The sequence below is a fragment of the Photinus pyralis genome, unplaced genomic scaffold (genome assembly GCF_008802855.1).
Source record: "Photinus pyralis isolate 1611_PpyrPB1 unplaced genomic scaffold, Ppyr1.3 Ppyr1.4_LG7, whole genome shotgun sequence".
Lineage (NCBI taxonomy): Eukaryota > Metazoa > Arthropoda > Insecta > Coleoptera > Lampyridae > Photinus > Photinus pyralis.
In genome coordinates this window covers 37,181,906-37,200,512 of record NW_022170738.1, presented here as the reverse complement: position 1 = coordinate 37,200,512, position 18,607 = coordinate 37,181,906, and the positions used below count along the sequence as shown (strand labels likewise).

Here is an 18,607-nt window from a genome sequence, read left to right as displayed (position 1 = left end):
CGCATCCTTTCCGGGAAATACGATATGTTTTGTTGGAGAATATTCGGTTAATCCGCACAAAATTGCATATTTCCCAATACATTTAAACTTTTGCGGGATCCCCCGGGATTAACATAAACGATCCCGCAAATACCGGGATCAAAATTTTGCCTGCCGCGGGATTGCATTCCCTAGTTCTGTCGTTATAATTCCAGTTTAATTCTCCGATTTGACGAATTAGAATAATTTTGATTTAATCAATCACAAATGTAGGATTACAGCTTCATGCAACCCAACACCAACGTAATCAGGGATTATAGTAGGAATAAACTTAGATTAGAATAATCAAGATTAGTTTAATCCAATACTTGATCATGCAACCAAAATTTTTGTTTAATCTCGGATTTGGCAAATAATCTTGGATTTCGATTATAATTCGCTTTCTTGCAACCGGCCGTTATTGTCATAATGATAGTTCTTTCAATATTAAAATTATGTATAAAAAAATTAAATCAATTAAAATGCATGACCAACCAAGTATTTGTCAATTTGTCATTCCAAACATTCGGTCGGATAAAATGGAAATTAAGTACTTTACCTCCCGCAAAAAGTATACGCACACTTTGCTCCCGCAAATGAAGGGGCAAAATTTGGTTTTAGGCAGTTACAGTGCGGAGATAAAAATATTTTTTGTAAAAATTGTTGTGCTTTGTCAGGCGCACTTCAACTTTCTTTCTTTCAATGATGGATTCTCGCATGCGCGCCAGCTTCCACAAGTAATAAATTAAACAATTTTGTAACGAGTGATAAAAACGCGTTTCGACAGCAACAGTAATCATCAGCAAATGTTGCTGAAAATAGTGGTGCACCGATGATGGGGGCTTTGCTGTTGATTTTTTGTTTGGTGCACATTATTTTAGTCTGTACGCGTGTGAAAAGTAAAGCGTTGAATGAAAAAACACTTCGTTCAACACATTTTTTTACGTAATATCTCAAAAACGATTGTGGGCGAATGGGTGTAGTGGAAAACAATTTATTTTTCTTCATCCCATACTTCAGTATTTAATTGTTGCAAATGCAAGCAGTTGACAAGGGGTTTAAAAAGGCGCCAGATACATGTTTCGATGTAGTCCCGTTTACACTTTAACAATGAAATACTAAAGTACGAAGAAGGTTTACTTCTCGAGCTTTCTTCAACCATTTACCCGATTTGGTCTCACACCAATCGAACCAATAAAAAAAGGGCGCTAAACCGCAAAAATGTATTCGACCTTTGGCAGCATAACAATAACTTTATAAGTGGCAAAAATTTATTTGGTTTTCGCGAATTTAATATAAAAATTGCCGTTTCGCCACATAAATATTTAACGAAGGTATGCCGCCCGTAACTTTCATTTAGGTGTCAGATTTCGAAACAGTATTTTGCTGTGCTCGCACCTGGCGGAAACGTATTAAAATAAAATGGAAAACATGTAAGTGATTTCGTTATTCCGATCTCGTGTTGCCGAATCAAAAATTCGTGAAATTCGAGCACCGCACCGATTTTCCTTAAATACAAATTCAACGAGTTTTTTGCTTGATATCTCGGAATGTAACGGTAACAATTGACATGGAAATTAATGGCGAGGCAACGTACATTTTAAACTGACTTGTCGACATGGCACTTTTTTTTCATTCCGTCAGCAACACGAAATCGATGGAAAGTGGTGAACGTGCGTGGAATTCAAATTCGCGCTCGGCCACCAAATCTGAATAACGTAACGCGTCTCATAGGACTTACCCCTCGTAGCGTCTTGACGTTGTGCAGCGCGTCCTGAGCCAGCAGAGCCGCCTTTCGGGTGTAAAATGTAACAAAGCAACAACCTGAAACAATAAAACATTTACCTTAGTGACCGCACAAACACTCTATTTAGCTTATAGCTTAAGTTAAAATTTTTCTCGGGGGTGTACTGTTCGCGAGGGGGAGTAAGCGATATTTTAAACAAATCGAATCATTTGTTGGTTAGATATTACCATAAAAATGATATAAGAACGATAAAGCCTAAAACAGTTTTTAGATAGTGTGACAGAAATTCTACAAGACACATTACGTAGAAAATGTCTCAATTTATAATCCACTAAAAGGCGCCTACCGTATAAATCATACTAAAAAACTTTAGAAAATCCAAAGGGAAAAAGGACCGGATCCATTCAACGTAACTTTGTTGCCCAATCGTAACGAAGGGAAAAGTTCCGAGATGCAATAACGGGTAATAAACTTTTCCAAATATTTGGCATAAATTAAAAAAAGCGACGTCAATCTAGCTATCATCAATCACTTTTAAAGCGGGGGTTGCCCCTTCTAGTTAAACAGAGATAATCAAACAACGTTTACATTTGAGAATATACATTTTTACCCCAATATGAAGGGTGGGCGTTCGAAAATTTTAATTGGAAAATGTGATGGAAACATGTGTCTTATCTACTGTATGCAGCCCATTTAATGTCGGACGGTCAAACTTTTGTTCCGTTTCGCTTTAATAACAAAATTCGGCGATTGTCCAAATGTTAACAGATCGATGCCAAAAGGATAGCGTCTGAACTGTTATTTTTGCTCAACTGAGTACGCCATTTTGGAAAAATTCGTGTTCATCTACATAATCATCGCTGGGGCGGATAAACAATAATACCGCAGATATAAAGCGAATTAGTGAAGGCAAATTCGGAGTTTCTCATAATTTATTAAAGTAATTTATTTCGTTTATTAAGTACGCAGTCTTATTTGCACCGCGTTTTGACGTAGGGGGTAATATCTTGCATGTAACAAATTAGTCTGTTCGACATAAATAATTTATCTTTTCGCTAAGCGTGATTGAGACGAAAATAATTTAATAACATTCTTGCTATGAGAAGCATTTAATAAATCCCATATTCTACATTGTTCGCGTTTTAGTTCTCAATATTAAACATGACACGGTGAGAAATATTTTACCTAGGAGCGCTATATGTATAAGTATAATTATATTAGAAGAGGCATTGCACAAAAGACTACCCTCAAGAGAGAGGGATTATTCTGGAAAGGTATATGATATAGTTAAATACGTGGTTTAGTTAGAGATAATAAATAACACTACTACTCTATTTCGTAAATACCATTGCAGAAGGGTTTTCCGCAGAAATGAAGTCGATAATTTATACAATAGCAACTGCAGGGTAGAAAGCGATTATAACAGATGCAGTAGGTATAGGTCTTTGTCAAACAAGGAAATTGACAGATCTTCACCACAGGGCCCCGGTTGGGTGAAAGATGAAGGAAAGGCATGGCAATCCTTTCAAAGGGAAGCTTAAATAATTGAAAGCAGGACTCGGCTCTATTTCCAAGAGTAACGTATAGCATAATTACTTATGTATGGGACAAGAGAAACTTTAATCATGAATAAGCTTGATATCATAATTACGAATTTCCATATGAGCACGAAAAAATGTACAGGAAAAAAATACCACTTTCTATAGACAAAAGAGGACAATAGAAGATTCATCAACATTTTAGTTTAATAAAAGTAAAAAATAATGGACGGACAGACGTAAAAACTGTCCAACACTATTCCCATTTAGGAAAATGCAATAAAAAATTGAATTCATTTCATTATTTATAGATTATAATTGTAAGTATAATAAACGATGGGAAGAAAAGCAGTAGTGACATCAATACTAAACCAGGTGTCAAATTCTTGACAGAATAGCTTCCTAGCTGAAACCAAAAATTGCCAACATATGTACGCACTTACAGACGGGAAAAATTTATTCTTTAAAAGTTGCTTAAAATGATCTAAAACGTCAACATTTGATGAAATTTCGCATTGTACCTAGTTCCATAAATAAGAAAGTTGCATTTCTACGCATGCGCAACACGATTTTTGCGCATGAATTTTGTTTGCTTTTATTAAAGGGACTTACCATAGAAATTTCGTTTAAATTGCTTCAGAAACAAGATCGTTGCGTTTTGCACATATGCAACACAATTTTTTGACTTTAACAATTTTTTTCTCCGTTTTTTGATAATATAACCCGGCCCAATTTTTTGTAGGTTGTACACAGGAAAATAAGGTCTTCCAAATAATAGAATAAAAATTTTAGGTTGCTATTTGAAAAAAAAAGTTCGATGCCGTTACGGCGCTCCAAAATTTTTTTCCAAAAATCCGGCCCGTTGTTTTTCTGTTCGGTATGCCTAAAACATATATACAAAATTTCAACAAAATCCGTCGAGCCGTTTTCTCAGAAAATTGCCAACAAACGTACGTACGTACATACAGACGGAAAAAAATTTTATTCTTTAAAAGTTGCTTAAAATGGTCTAAAACGTCGACATTTGATGAAATTTTGAAATGTTCAAAAAACGGCTATCGCAATAGCTACCTAGCACATGCTAGGAAGCTAAAAATGTTTTATTTAGTGGGTAAAGACGAAATAATGGGAATGTTTTGTTCCCATTTCCGACAGGACACAGTTCTTTATCCATGGCAATATTGGGGAACGGTTTTCACATTATCGGCATTCCTTGTGTTCTTTCAGATATTGAAGCAAATACTCCAGAGCGATATCGGGCCGCCATCAGGTCGCCATCAAATCGATACGGTATTAGTTCCCGGCGATAAGGAACAATGGCGCATGTGACGCATTCTTTCGGGAAATATGATGCGTTTATTCAAGAATGTTCTAGAGCTTTTTGTTTGCAAATTGAATCGTGTTTAGTTTTAGTCTCAAGATCGATGCCGAAATGCGTAATTTGATATGGAAATTGTGGGCTTGAGCTTGTCGGAGATAAGAAGAAAACAATTTTATCTTAATTACTTTTACGTGCTCATACACTCAAGGTTAGATGCTGCAGACAATTTAAAGCGTCAAGGAACAACATAACTTGCATTTCAATTTTCAATTAATTACGTGGCGATATTTTGAAATACGCGTTAATTTATTATTAAAAAAAGGTAGGGATTCCTCTGAAAAAAGTTTTGGGGGAGATTCAGTCTACGACTACGATAGACATCATCACGAGGATCGCCGCGAAAAGACATCGGTTTTTGAGCTCAAGACACGTTACTTAAAAAAAATAAAGCGCGAGAGATCTCTGTCTGTTGACCATATCAACATTGTTAAACAACAGTGTTAAAAAAAATTTCGGGCTTTGGATTAAGTGTTAATAACACGCGCGTTTTCCAAAGAAAAGAAATTTTCGCGACGTGAAGTAATGATCTATCTGCACTTACGTCTAAAGGAATTATTTGTGCCAGTAAAAAATGAAGGGAATTTTTACCCGAGCGTGTTTAGTCGTGGAAATAACCAAAGACAGCTGTTATCATTTTGTAACGAAGCACCTATTTTCCGCCTTGAAGTTTTCATGCTTTCATGACCACGTGGTAGAGGAACCCCCGGTATCTAGAAGCATTTTAAGTTGGGCGCTTCGTGACGGAGTGTCAGCCGGCGCTACCGTAAATAACGCTGCAATTAATTCGCCGTTTGTAACCGATCCCGTCAAGATATTTCAATTATCCTTGTTGCGTTCGAAAGCTGTTGTCATTTAGAAGATGGCAAATTTTCAGAATTTCAGCCACGCTAAACCATTATTAGCAGTTGTTTGTTTTCTAATAAATTAAAAGATCATTATAACTGCAAACATTCAGGTTTATGCCGTTATCAGGTTGATAAGCGACTTGAGGAATTTAAATTAACATTAGTTGTTCATTGGACTACTGATTTTAGAAAGGTCAATCCGGTAGCTAAATAAATCTATTGTAATAAATGTCATTCCATAGTCGTGTGGAGTATCAAAAGAAGCTTTCTTAATTGATTTGAATTTTGGAACCAATGACAGATGACAATGAAGTTTTGACTCCACCACCAGTAAGATTTTGTCGTGTATTTTCGTATTCCCTTCGTCGGTACCCAACTCCGACCTCCCGTTCACCCGCAATTCGCGTTTTGGTGAATTTCGCTAAACACTTTTGGGGCACTCATACCACGAGTTTCTATTGGCGACACGAGAAAGCGATTTGTGCTTTAGGAAACTTTAAACAGCGTGACAAAATTTGCAGCGGAAAATGCGCCTTTCAAAAAGTGGTTAATTTCGCTACTAAGAAAAAAACAAAATTCCGCCACGCACTGCAAAATCACCAGGTTAAAACACCACGGAGATGGCACCCAGATGTCGCAGATCCCAGATGATGTAGCCCAGTCTTTAAAGTTGTTAATTACATGGACACGATAGGGACATGTACACTCCTCGCCTTTCTATAAGCGTTCCTCTACGGGCCACCATTTTCTGCCAGCCTGCCAGCCGACCGGCCAAAGTGAGATTAAAAGCTACCTTTTTACAATTAAATTTGCAAATTGCGCTAGAGGATACCGCTAAACCATTTCAACTGGATAATGTAACTAACAAAAAAAGCGAGATGCTGAGAAGGAATTCGACGGGGAATTTGAGCAACATATGATACATGTAAACAAGGACGGATGAAGGAAAGTGTGCAAAAAGAAACCAGAAAAAGAAGGGCCGCAGCGCATGACGAGACAGTGGTGAACATCTGAAAAATTGAAAAGTGCCAACATGTAACGAGCAGTTCTAGTTGTTCGCTATTAAGGAGTAAACAGGGTTAATGGCTTTGGAAAGATACTGGAGCCAGTCGGACGGGCGTTAATAGGCTACTATACTGTTTGAATGGGTTTTAAGTGTTCAAAACAGCTCAGTCAGGATTACGCAGAATATCAAGCGGGTCTATTAAACGGCCTTGAGTTTGATCGACAATTTTTGAGCGCACATGATTCGTGGGGCTGATTCGTTCACGATTAAAGATGGCTATGTTGTCTAATTAGCGCCCTTTTTGGGAACGCGCTAACAATAAGAGCAGTAGGGATTAGTCCAGGAGGAAGAGAATTAGGGCATTCGGTGCGGGGTCACCAGATCGTTAATCGGGATCGTTTTTTATCGGGCACTGAAGCGTGTGGTATTGAGATCTAATTTAAATCGACATTTCGCTAATCGAGTTACTCAGTGTCATAAATTTGTTAAAGAGGAATTATGCGTGTAAATCAAAACATCTGCGATAAAACGTGCGCGAAGATCCAGTAACACTCAATAAATTCATCGTACGTTTCATTTGACCATCGGCAGAAAGGATTATTGTGAAAGTAGACGTTTTCCGACGGATAGGTTGACAAATTCAAATCCTGTACAATTTTCCCTTTGGAAAGTTAAAGTGGCTCAGAACAATTTAAATGAGTGACTGTTTGACTTTGGAGTAAGTTTGTATTGTGACAGCGCAGGCTACTTGACGGTAGAAAGTTCAATGGCCGCGAAACTAAATTGGTTGTGACAATTTCCAAAAGAATCGTGAAAACATCGAAGGCAGTCTTCCCTTAGATCCAAGTTCCATTACCATTGATTGCATTTGAAGGTATCATTTCTACACACAATTGAATTGAAGTGAAAATTACACGAATGGCGAGTTTGTATAATATGAAAACCATCATTTTTAGAGAACATGATAATTTTTTCGTGTTTTTTTAAACCACTTAGTTTCTCTTTAAGAAAATTGAGTAAAAAATATTATATTGATAGTATTAATCAAACCATTTTTTTTTTCTTATAGAGATCGATATGTATATATTGGCTGATTGGAGATTTGGAGCCGCCCACAACAATAATATATTATTTTATTATAATATATTATTATATAACAAATATTTAACTAAGTAAAAAATAAAAAAGAAAGTTCACCTTAATTTTGTATTTACTATCACTCAAAAGAAAGCTCAAATTTTCAATAAAATAATCGCTGTAAAATTCATTATAGAGCTATCCGTCGGTCAACAATCTTTTGTCAGTTTTTATTAGCACGATCAGGGGGTGGTCCACCTTTGTTGTACCAAACCTAGAACAGTGGCAAAGGTTCAGATGACCGGAAAGCAGGATTAATCAGTCTATAGTGTTTAAAAAAGGATATCTATCATAAAACGTATGAAAACTCAGAATATCAGTATGAGAAAGCCTCAAAAATAGGAAGGTTATATATATACATTATTTGGTGGAAAGACTATATTAATAATATTAGTAATGCAGTAGTGAGAAGAGGTTTTTAATCAGCAATTATTGATTGTCCAAGGTGGGCAATTATTGCAGCAGAGAAGTACACCAATGAAGACGTGACATTTACTCTATTTTATAGAAAGAGTGGAAAGTATCTAAGCGAAGTTAATGCTCTTCAGACACAAACGAAACCGCAATATACGTGGTGTAGGTATAGAGTATAGAATAATAATGATGAATTCCATACAATTCAAAGTACAAAGGAGCACAAGCGACACAGATAATCTACATTTTGAGTTTGCTGGCAATTTTGAATACAAATTAGTTATCGGCGAGTAATTTGTTCCCGAGCAAAAAAACAGTTTTCCGAACGTGACGTAAGTAATAAAAACACAATCTCGAGTTTGATTTATAAACACAAAATATCAAAGAGAAGTCATGATTATAATTCAAAACGGCACCTGGTACATCGCGATCGCGGCGCGACGAACGTGGGTTTTCAGCGAGCTTGCTGAAAAAAGAGGCGGACACAATTCACATTTTTATCATAGCGCGCCTATAAATTCCAAAATTACAAAGTTCTCACTACATTAATCGTGAAATAAGACAAGATCAACAAATTATCGGCGGCAATTTATTTTAATCATTTTAAGCGCTCTTTGCGGTAATTTTTTGTACTGCGGCGGCGGCGCTCGTGTCGCAATTCACTAATGAAGTGCTTTATTCATTCAGAATGGATTGCGGATACTATTGTTAGGATTTTGTACTTTCCTCCGCGAAAAAGATAAATGCACTGTTAAGATGTAAGAAAATTTATGATCTTCGGTGTGATTTCCTTTTCGATGGAATTGCCCTTTTATTGCGAAGATGTATATAAATGGTATAGTTCGAAGGGGTGGCTGCGTTGTTTGAATCTCGAAAGTTAATACCAGTACAAACTTGATAAATTAACCTCCGGTTTGGACGGAATCTAAAGTTTCCTTAGCAAACACACGTATGCGACTCTCGACAAAATTCTTTTCGGGAGATACTTGCGTAGGCCCGAAAATTAATTGCCAATTTGCGACTCTTCTAATCCATCTATACATTACAAAACAACTTTCTCGACTCCATAATTCAGGGACTTCAAAGGAAAATGAACCTCGCGTTTTTCCGCCGACGTTTTATTCAATAGACTCGTTAAGTGTTAATTTTCTTGTCAAACTTCAGAGTACAAAGGAGCCTATAACGTTTTTCTGATATTTCGAGATGCTTCTGGGGCTTTTCTAGTGGCACCTTCTTGGGATATACGTCAATTGTAACATTTTTAATTTGGTTTGCTCGTTATGTAAGCCGAACTGAGCGCCGGGGGTTGGCAACACGCTTGTATTTATGCAAAATTAAAGGGTTTTTTTTATTTAAAGCGAGCTCAATAGCGATCATTAGATAACACACGCGCTTTTAACCTTTCAAACGCATTGATTTCTCAATGAATTCACACCATTGAATTGACGTTTGGTTAGAGGGGTTGGAACTATACTCTTGCAGCAGCGCGCAGAGAGCGGCGGTGGAGGGCGCGGTAAAACGAATCACCGCGTTTTCCGGTTAAATGAAGTAAATGTGAAAATTTGTGAAAATTCGTACAGATGCCACTGGAAAAGAGTAAGTGGCGGGGCGGATTCCAGCAATCGAAGTGTTCCCATTCCTTATTCTTGACTTTTTTGATCCTTAATTCAATATTCTGGAATGAGAAGCAGTTTCTTATCGTGTGCAATTCGCCGATAACGCGCCCGATTCCCGCTTTAAGTTCATTTTTATCAATTTATTTACAATGGGAGCCGCAAGCGTCTACAATTTTTTTTTCATACCGCTTTAATATCGCCATCAATTTGTCTTCATTACTCTAATTCCCGTTTATTTGAATGCGCCCACTCAAAAAAGGAGAGAAATAGATTAAAGTTTAATGCGTGTCGATAAATCATGGAGGTTCAGCTGCGAATTTTCATTTTATACAAAACGTGTCATGGTGAAAATATAATTGTACGCGATTAAGGGGTTGATAAGCAATACTCACCCACTAATTTAATCTCTTAAATTGTAATTTATTGTTTTTGCGAGCTAAAATAAACCATACCTATTTCTTTCCGCATTTAAATTTCACCCCCTTAGTGTTTATGCAAATTCGTTTCCTTTGAACGCTTCAAATTGTGACTGGCTAAGGGATGATTATTGTTGCTGTTTCGTTTCTGATACTCTTGATTAGAATGATTACTTAGGAAGTAGACGACCCTACAATTATGTGTTTACGTGTTTTTAATTATGGATTAATGGTCAATTAAGAACAATATTTCTTGTGTAAACATACAGTTCTGTGACTATTAAGTTTTATACAGAGGGTAGTGCTCTATATAACTTAACACGGAAGGCCAGTTAAGTAAAAACAATAACTTGAAGATCGTATTTTAATCTTAAGACAACTTGAATATTTGGCTATTCAATGCACTAGCACTACACTGCACTGAACCGATTATTGATTTTAAAAAATTGTTTTAGTTTAAAGTCTCGTCCAGACAATTCATTTTGCATTTTGTGGGTACTTTCCTCCGACAAAGCGTTTTCGAGATATTCGCTCGTAAAATTTCTTTCACACGTCCCATTCGCCCTTTGTGAGTACCTACCATCCTCCGACAATCTGTTCTTGAAATATAAGAAATTATTTATATCCGATCACGAGAAGGATTAGAAGAGGAGACTATGGTTGGTAAAAATTATTTCCTTACGTTGAGACCAGGGTTACAGCCCCTTGAATTTTCTTTCGAAATTGGTTTCTCTAGTCTATAACTTTTGATTGAGAAGTCTGATCGAAAAAGTACGAATTGTTTTGGATTCTACGCACCAAAATTAATAAGAAAAAGTGTTTTGGATTCTACGCACCAAAATTAATAAGAAAAAGTGTTTTCCCGAGAAATTTTGGTGCAGTCGATTTTTGGTAAAAAAGGAAGGTTATACACTGCCTTTTTTTGAGCCCCGAAAAAAAAATTGTCTCAGATCGACCCGGAAAAAAAATTTTCTTATGGAATGTGGCCTGTAGAATCCATAATTTCAAACAGTTCCAAATTGGGCTACTAGTTCAAAAGTTACAGCCCTTTGAATTTTCTTTCTAAATTGGTTTCTAGTCTATAACTTTTGATTGAGAAGTCTGATCGAAAAAGTACGAATTGTTTTGGATTCTACGCACCAAAATTAATAAGAAAGTGTTTTCCCGAGAAATTTTGGTGCAGTCGATTTTTGGTAAAAAAGGAAGGTTATACACTGCCTTTTTTGAGCTCCGAAAAAAAAATTGTCTCAGATCGACCCGGAAAAAAAATTTTCTTATAGAATGTGGCCTGTAGAATCCATAATTTCAAACAGTTCCAAGATTGGGCTACTAGTTCCAAAGTTACAGCCCTTTGAATTCTTTTTCGAAATTTGTTTCTAGTCTATAACTTTTGATTGAGAAGTCTGATCGAAAAAGTACGAATTGTTTTGGATTCTACGCACCAAAATTAATAAGAAAAAGTGTTTTCCTGAGAAATTTTGGTGCAGTCGATTTTTGGTAAAAAAGGAAGGTTGTACACTGCCTTTTTTGAGGCCCGAAAAAAAAATTGTCTCAGATCGACCCGGAAAGAAAATGTTCTTATAGAATGTGGCCTGTAGAATCCATAATTTCAAACAGGATCTAAATAAGAAGGCGAGAAAGAAGCATCAAGGAAGTGTAAAAAAAGTGAAGAAGGTCTGAAGGACGCGTGAAGGCAATAGACATGAAGAAAAGAGGAAATAAATTCCAGTGCTGGGGAGGGGAGGGGGGGATAAGGAAGCGTGCCCTTTGTACACACCGCTCGTCGCTATTACCGAATGAACGATTAACGAAGTCTTCGGGTTTTTTTCCAAAAAAACTTAACAATATCTAAAATACAAAACAAACATTAATCGGGATTTCCTAGAGCAGCTTAGGCATTACATATCATAGAAAATTTATAGGGTGTCGAAATTTAGAGGGTCAATTTTGCAATAAACTATATGGCTAGTGGACTTTCAAGAGTAAATCTGTAAGCATTTGGTGGAATTGAAGATTGTCCTTTCTGCGTCTTTTAATTTCTGTAAAGCATTGTTTTCATAATGTGTTGCAGTAACTACAGCTAAAATTGGTATTTTAATTGGGCTTTATCTACTCCAACCAAACCACTGAATAAGCAGTAGAGCCTTTTTAGTAAATGTGACGAGTGGTAGAGGGCGCGGTTTGATGAAAGCATTATGCGGGTCACTCTGTAATTGGGCGCAAGCCTGTTGAGGGCCTAGAACAAAAGAGGTATAATAAATAAATAAAATAAATAAATAAAAAAGTGAAAATATCAGTGAAAACCGCATTTTGGTACCTGTTTGCTAAGGAGCGATATGGCGAAAGAACGCACATTCACAAATTTAAATTTTCATCCAAGTTGGCTTTGAAACAAAAGCAAGACAATGTCACACAAAAAACTGCTCGGCAGGCTTCGTCTTTATATCGAAAATGGTGGCATTTACGTTAGTTATAATTATTGTTTCTATATTGGTGTTTATTTTAATTATTATTTTAATTATCGCTTGCTATGTCTTCTTTTATTTCAAAGCCAACTTGGATGAATACTACAATTTAATTTGAGAGTGTGCGTATATTCGCCATATCTCTGCTTAGGAAACAGATATCAAAATGCGGTTTTCTAAATCGCGCCCTCTACCGCTCGTCTACGAAAAATACTCTATTCATGTGAAATCTGACTACACAAAGAGAGCTCTTACCAATAAGATTAATTATGTGAAAATCGGCTAACCTAAACCAAAGTTACAGTCAACTCCTTAAAGAGATGTTTCCCTTCCCTCGCCCCTCATATTTCATGAGCTAAAGCAATATGTGCTGCATAAAACTGATGCAAAATTCATACAAGATTGCGATTCATGTATTTTTATGCATGTTTGTTAGGTATATTTTAGGAAAAATAATTTCCAGAAATTTCTTTTAAAATCTTTTTCCCCATCAAGATGTACAATTAACGGTTCCCCACATATGGCCTGTGACCTTAACTAATAGGACACCCTGTACACTATAAAAATTATTTTCGGTCGCTTTTAGAGCCAAGACTGTAGTCTTTGCTTCCTTACAATTAATTTTGGTAGTGGTACCTTTTATTTAATTCTACATAGTAAAATCTGTCAGGAAGTTCTTTTTTCGGTCGATCTACGACAATTTTTTTCGCTCGGATTTGGATAATAATAATAATAATAAAGTTTATTCTCTGTAATAGCCATAGACTATATAAGATTTGTCCAGTAAGAGATATACGTACATATTACATTACATTTAGTCACAAACATAACATACATTAAATAAATAATTAAAATCGCAGACAATATACCAGGCACATTCATTTATCAAAACCGAGATGACAAAAACTCATGACTAGAATAAAAAGCGTTTAATTTTAAATAACTGGTAACGGTTTTTTTTAACTCTTTTACAGATAACGAACGGTAACTCTGAGGGAGTTTATTGTAAAATTGTATACCATAATAATGACTGCAGTTTTTTGAAGTATTTAGTCGTAGTTGATTGGAACGAATATTATTTTTATTTCTTGTGTCGTACTCATATGATAAATTACGCAGTCGGTAAGTCGATAGGTTAGTGGCAACGTGTAATATGCAATTTAATATATAAATACATGGAATTGTTAAAATTCCAAGTTCTATAAATTTATGTTTACAGCAAGTTCTATAGTCCAGATCAGTTACAATTCTAATAGCACGCCTTTGAATTGAAAAAATTCTTTTAACGCCCGAAGCATGTCCCCAGGTAATAATTGCATAACACATTATTGAGTGAAAGTATCCATAATATGCAGTGATAACAACATCCCTAGATACTAGGGATTTTAAACATCGCAATAAGTAGCATGCTTTCGATAGTTTGACAGCTACCTGACTACAATGAGCTGACCAGTTTAACTTCTGATCAAGTGTGACTCCTAAAAACTTAATTTGTGTTGAGTTTTCTGCATTGTGACTGTGTCTCAGCGTGAAAATACGTTTTTCCGTTTTTGTTTGATTAATTTTTAGTCTGTTATTTAGTAACCATTCTTCGATATTCTCAATAAATTGATTATCGTCCTTTAATTCGTGACATCTACTCAATAAAGTTGTGTCATCTGCATAAAGAATAACATTATCAGATTGAGTTAAAAAAGGCATATCATTAATGTAAATTAGAAAAAGTATCGGACCGAGAACCGACCCTTGGGGTACACCGGTATTAATTTGTTGATAGGCAGATTTTTTATTATTGAAATGAACATATTGAGTTCGGGTACTCAGATATGATTTTAATAACGCGATACTTTTTCCAGTAAATTTATATATAGCCAATTTATTTAGCAAAATCTCATGATTCACACAATCAAATGCCTTGGTAAGGTCCAAAAAATTTGCAACGCAAAAGTCATTTGCCTCGAAGCAAGTTATAATTGTGTTTGTTAATTGTAATATTGCAGTGGACGTTGATTTTTGTTCGCGAAATCCATGTTGACTGATAGAAAATAACTTATTTGTTTCAAAATAATCTGCAATTTGGTTTTTTAATGCTTTTTCAAAAATTTTTGAAAAAACTGGAGTTATTGAAAGTGGCCGATAATTAGAAAGAACATCCTGATCTCCACCTTTATGCAGAGGGACAACCCTAGACACCTTTAGTTGAATAGGATATGTAGACTCACGTATACAAGCATTGATCACTTTGGTTAACGGAATCAGAATAACATTTAGCATAGATTTTATGATACTAGCAGTTAAATCAAAATAATCTTTGCAACTACTATTATTAATAGCATTTACAATATCTCGAACATTATTGAATGATATTTCATTAAAATCAAAGGATATCGAAGTTATAGCATAGTTACTAAAGTAACTAACTGGGTCTTTATTTTGAGACGGAAGTGAAGCGCTTATTTCGTCAGCAATGTTCACGAAAAAGTCATTGAATTCATCAGAAGTTAAATTTGTGGTACCTCCGCAACTCTCATGGCTATTTTGTTTTATTATTTGATCAATTTTGAGGACGTGTTTACCGGCGCGTCCTTCAACTTCGAATAACCTGTTAAGACCCGTAAAAAAACGAAAAGAACCGAAATAAGGAATAACAGTTTCGGTTCGGTTTTCGGTCCCGAAAAAAATACCGGTTTCGGTCCGGTTTTCGGTTCTTTTTCTGTCCGATCCGACATAACTTAATATACATGTATTACCATGCGCTTATAATGGATGTTTTAATAGTGTTTTCGAGTAACACAAGAAACAAATTTATTCTAATTCAGCACTTCGTGTGGCAAACATTTTCGGATGATCAATAGTAACTAATTCTTCACGGCTTAGTAATCACTAATCACCCACGTAGTTTGCAATTTGTACGACTTACTTTATTTGACAAATTGCAGCTATGGAATTAATTAAACAGCCAGTAGGTAAATATAAAACCGCCGTGCCATATGTAGAACTACACAGATGAAAAGCAATTTCGAAAATGTAAATTAATTTTCTCCTATTTGCCTTCTGTGCAATATTCATAATCGCTCGCAGAAACACGTTTTTGTAAATAAATCCGTCGAAAAATCCACTTCGCCGGACTGAAACTGAAAACACGTTCGACCTCCGCGCCGCATATTTACAAGGGATTGTAAAATGATCTAAGATGTCACACACTCCATTCAAAATGATAGTAATAACGTTCGCGTAAAGCTGAGCTTAGGCGTCTTCTCTAATATTACCTACCCTTAATATGAAATTTCCATGACAGCGTGCGAGTAATTAATTTTAAAATCGCAATAATTCCTAATTCATCAAAGCGAATGGCAAATCCCAAAATTGTGAATGCTGGGGCAATTAGCGACAGCATGCGATGATTTAGTATAAAAATACAATTTAATCGCCTCGAATTATACTTACTGGAGGTAGCGTAATTAATCAATTAGTTGTTACAACACAATGGCGCCCCGTTTGTTTATTCAATTTTAATAAAGCCGTTGTTTTATTTGTCCATCTATTAATTACAACCGTATCATTTATCACGCCGACCTATAATTATTATTTTAATAATAAAGGCGAACTACTCTATTTTTCCATTTTTGTTAATTACATGCATGGACACCGCAATACAGAAGTGCGCAAGGACCATTACGCTGAAAGTTTGCATTAACATGCAAATTGAATTGGAGATTTAATGTTTTGCAAAAGAGCCCATATTTACTTTTGCAATGGTAGTAAATCAGTCTGTCGCTTTTATGCTAAAGTGTACAAATCTGAAATATTATTTTCTTTTCATTGTTTCCCATTTCGCCTCCACTAAAGTGAAAAATTGGATAATATTTCTAAACCCAATGCTTGCCATTCAGTTATTGGTGTGGTTTATATTACTATGCGATCTGCAGTGATAAATATACCTACTTTTAAAGTGTATTGGACAACTGCGACAATACTTGCCACTAGCTGCATGAACACCCCTGCAGTTGGCATAAAAAATTAAATTTTTTGTATTCCGTGGCGTGTTTTGTCTTCTATTTAAGGGACTAAGGGTCAAACACAATTTAATATCTACTTATTGCTTACATTTAAGCTCGTATGTTATGGTCAATATATTGTTATAGAATTTTGGATTTAGGGGTTCTCATTCCTTCATCTTTTCTTTAGCCTTTGACACAGCAGAAATTTCTCTTTTCCTTTATTTTCCTATAAATTTTCTTCCAAAAAATGTCCTTTTTTGCTTGACAAAATTAAACACAAAATACCGTAAAATGTTCATTGATTACAAATCAAATAATAAAATTAGCACTTGTTTTAGTATAGTAATTAAATTAGAAGTAATGAACGCACCGTACATTGATGGAAACTACCAGCTTTAATGAACATCCGGTACTACAACGAACTTAAATAGGCGCTTCCTTACGAAAAATTGTAGTTGCGGACTTATGTATTTCTTTTGTAGGAGTAGAAAATAGAAGATAAAAGTAGTTGCTTTAATTAGTAGCGCCGTTTTAGTCGCCGATAAGGGAATTAAGGTACTGTAACTAATTTGCCGTTTGTGACCGCGTTCCCGTAGCGATATGTAAATTATTTTATTTGTTACTCAGTTGTAAACGTTGATTAACAAGACAAAACGCAAACGGGTAAACGTCATGTTTAAACGCTACTGACTTGTAAAACTGACAGCAGACTTGTAAAAATTTTACAAGTTAGTAGTCTAGTAATTTCATTGGCCAGAATTAACGCGAAGTCTCTGTTACATGGATAACATGATATTTTAGACATTTCTTCAAGATTAATTTAAGAACTAATTATTTACGTTTACTATTGTTTACAAATGAGTAACAAATAAAATATTGTACATTATACGCCAGGTAATAGTTTTTACTGGCTCTAGGAGATGACAAGCTCGCCTAACGGCTCACTAGTCAACTTCTCCTATCGCCAGTAAAAACTCACTTACCTGGCTAATAATGTAAAATACTATTATTTTTCATTTGCCTATTATTATATAATATACCAATATAGATCTCTCATGTGAGATATATAAAGCAGTCTATGACGCCCGAGGGCATAATGGATTGTCATGTCATGATGCCCTCAAACTTCCTCTCAAACACTTTGATGGAGTTATATAATGTATTAAAAAAGAAGCTACTTGGTATGAAGCACTTTAATGTTGGGCAAACAATAATCATTACATTGGTAATGGGACGGTGCAGAAAGTAAACTGTACCATTGAAGCGATCTGTTTTCGTATTTCTAAAGGAAGCCGCATTTTCCAAGAAAGATAAGACCAGCAGAGAATATTACTCACGCCAATAACTTGAAGTTACTTAAATTGTTTTGTCTAAGGTAGATGTCGATTATTTTGAAGAATTTGGATATTAATTTCGCTTGAAGTAATTTTAATATTCCTAAAGTAATCGACCTATAAGAACCATTTGCACGAACAGATTTTTATTACATTTATGAATAGGAATCGAATCCAACCAAAGGTTTTTAGTTATTTTGCCGCATTAATTGGGAATTTTGTGTTTATTGTGTATATTTTAAACAGGAGAAAATATCAGGAATTTATTAAGTATAAAAAATGACAGTTTAGATGGGGTTCAATGTGTAGATTCATAAGACCGTTTTCACTCCCGCAACTCTTTGGGGGAGGAAGTTGGAAATGAAAGCAAATATTACCCCCGTTTAAAATAGGGCAAACAAATTGGACGACGATAATATCGAAATAAGTAAGTAGGTAATAAAAACGCGGCGTTTCTTTACAGTTCGAAAAGTGGAACGAATCGCATATCAATATTTTCTTGATGTTCAAGTTACGATATAAATATTTGTCCGAGTAAATCATAAATGTATAAGTTACGATTGTTTCCAGATTTTTACGAGCACTTTGAAAGGCAACTATTTATACCCACATTTCCTACACGCGCGTAGAAACAGGAAGTACACACCGTTTACAAAAACGGAACCGCACTTCATTATGGACCATTCGAG

General features: G+C 35.5%; 1 protein-coding gene across 4 annotated transcripts in view; it reads right to left on the bottom strand.

Moving 5' to 3' along the window:
* LOC116175899 (CUGBP Elav-like family member 2) overlaps positions 1–18,607 on the bottom strand; it is a 174,968-nt gene that overhangs the window by 32,375 nt on the left and 123,986 nt on the right. For all 4 annotated transcript variants that reach the window (XM_031494260.1, XM_031494263.1, XM_031494262.1 and 1 more), the window contains one exon: positions 1,760–1,842. In XM_031494260.1, coding sequence (XP_031350120.1) covers positions 1,760–1,842 — 83 coding nt within the window. The remainder of the gene's footprint in view (positions 1–1,759; positions 1,843–18,607) is intronic.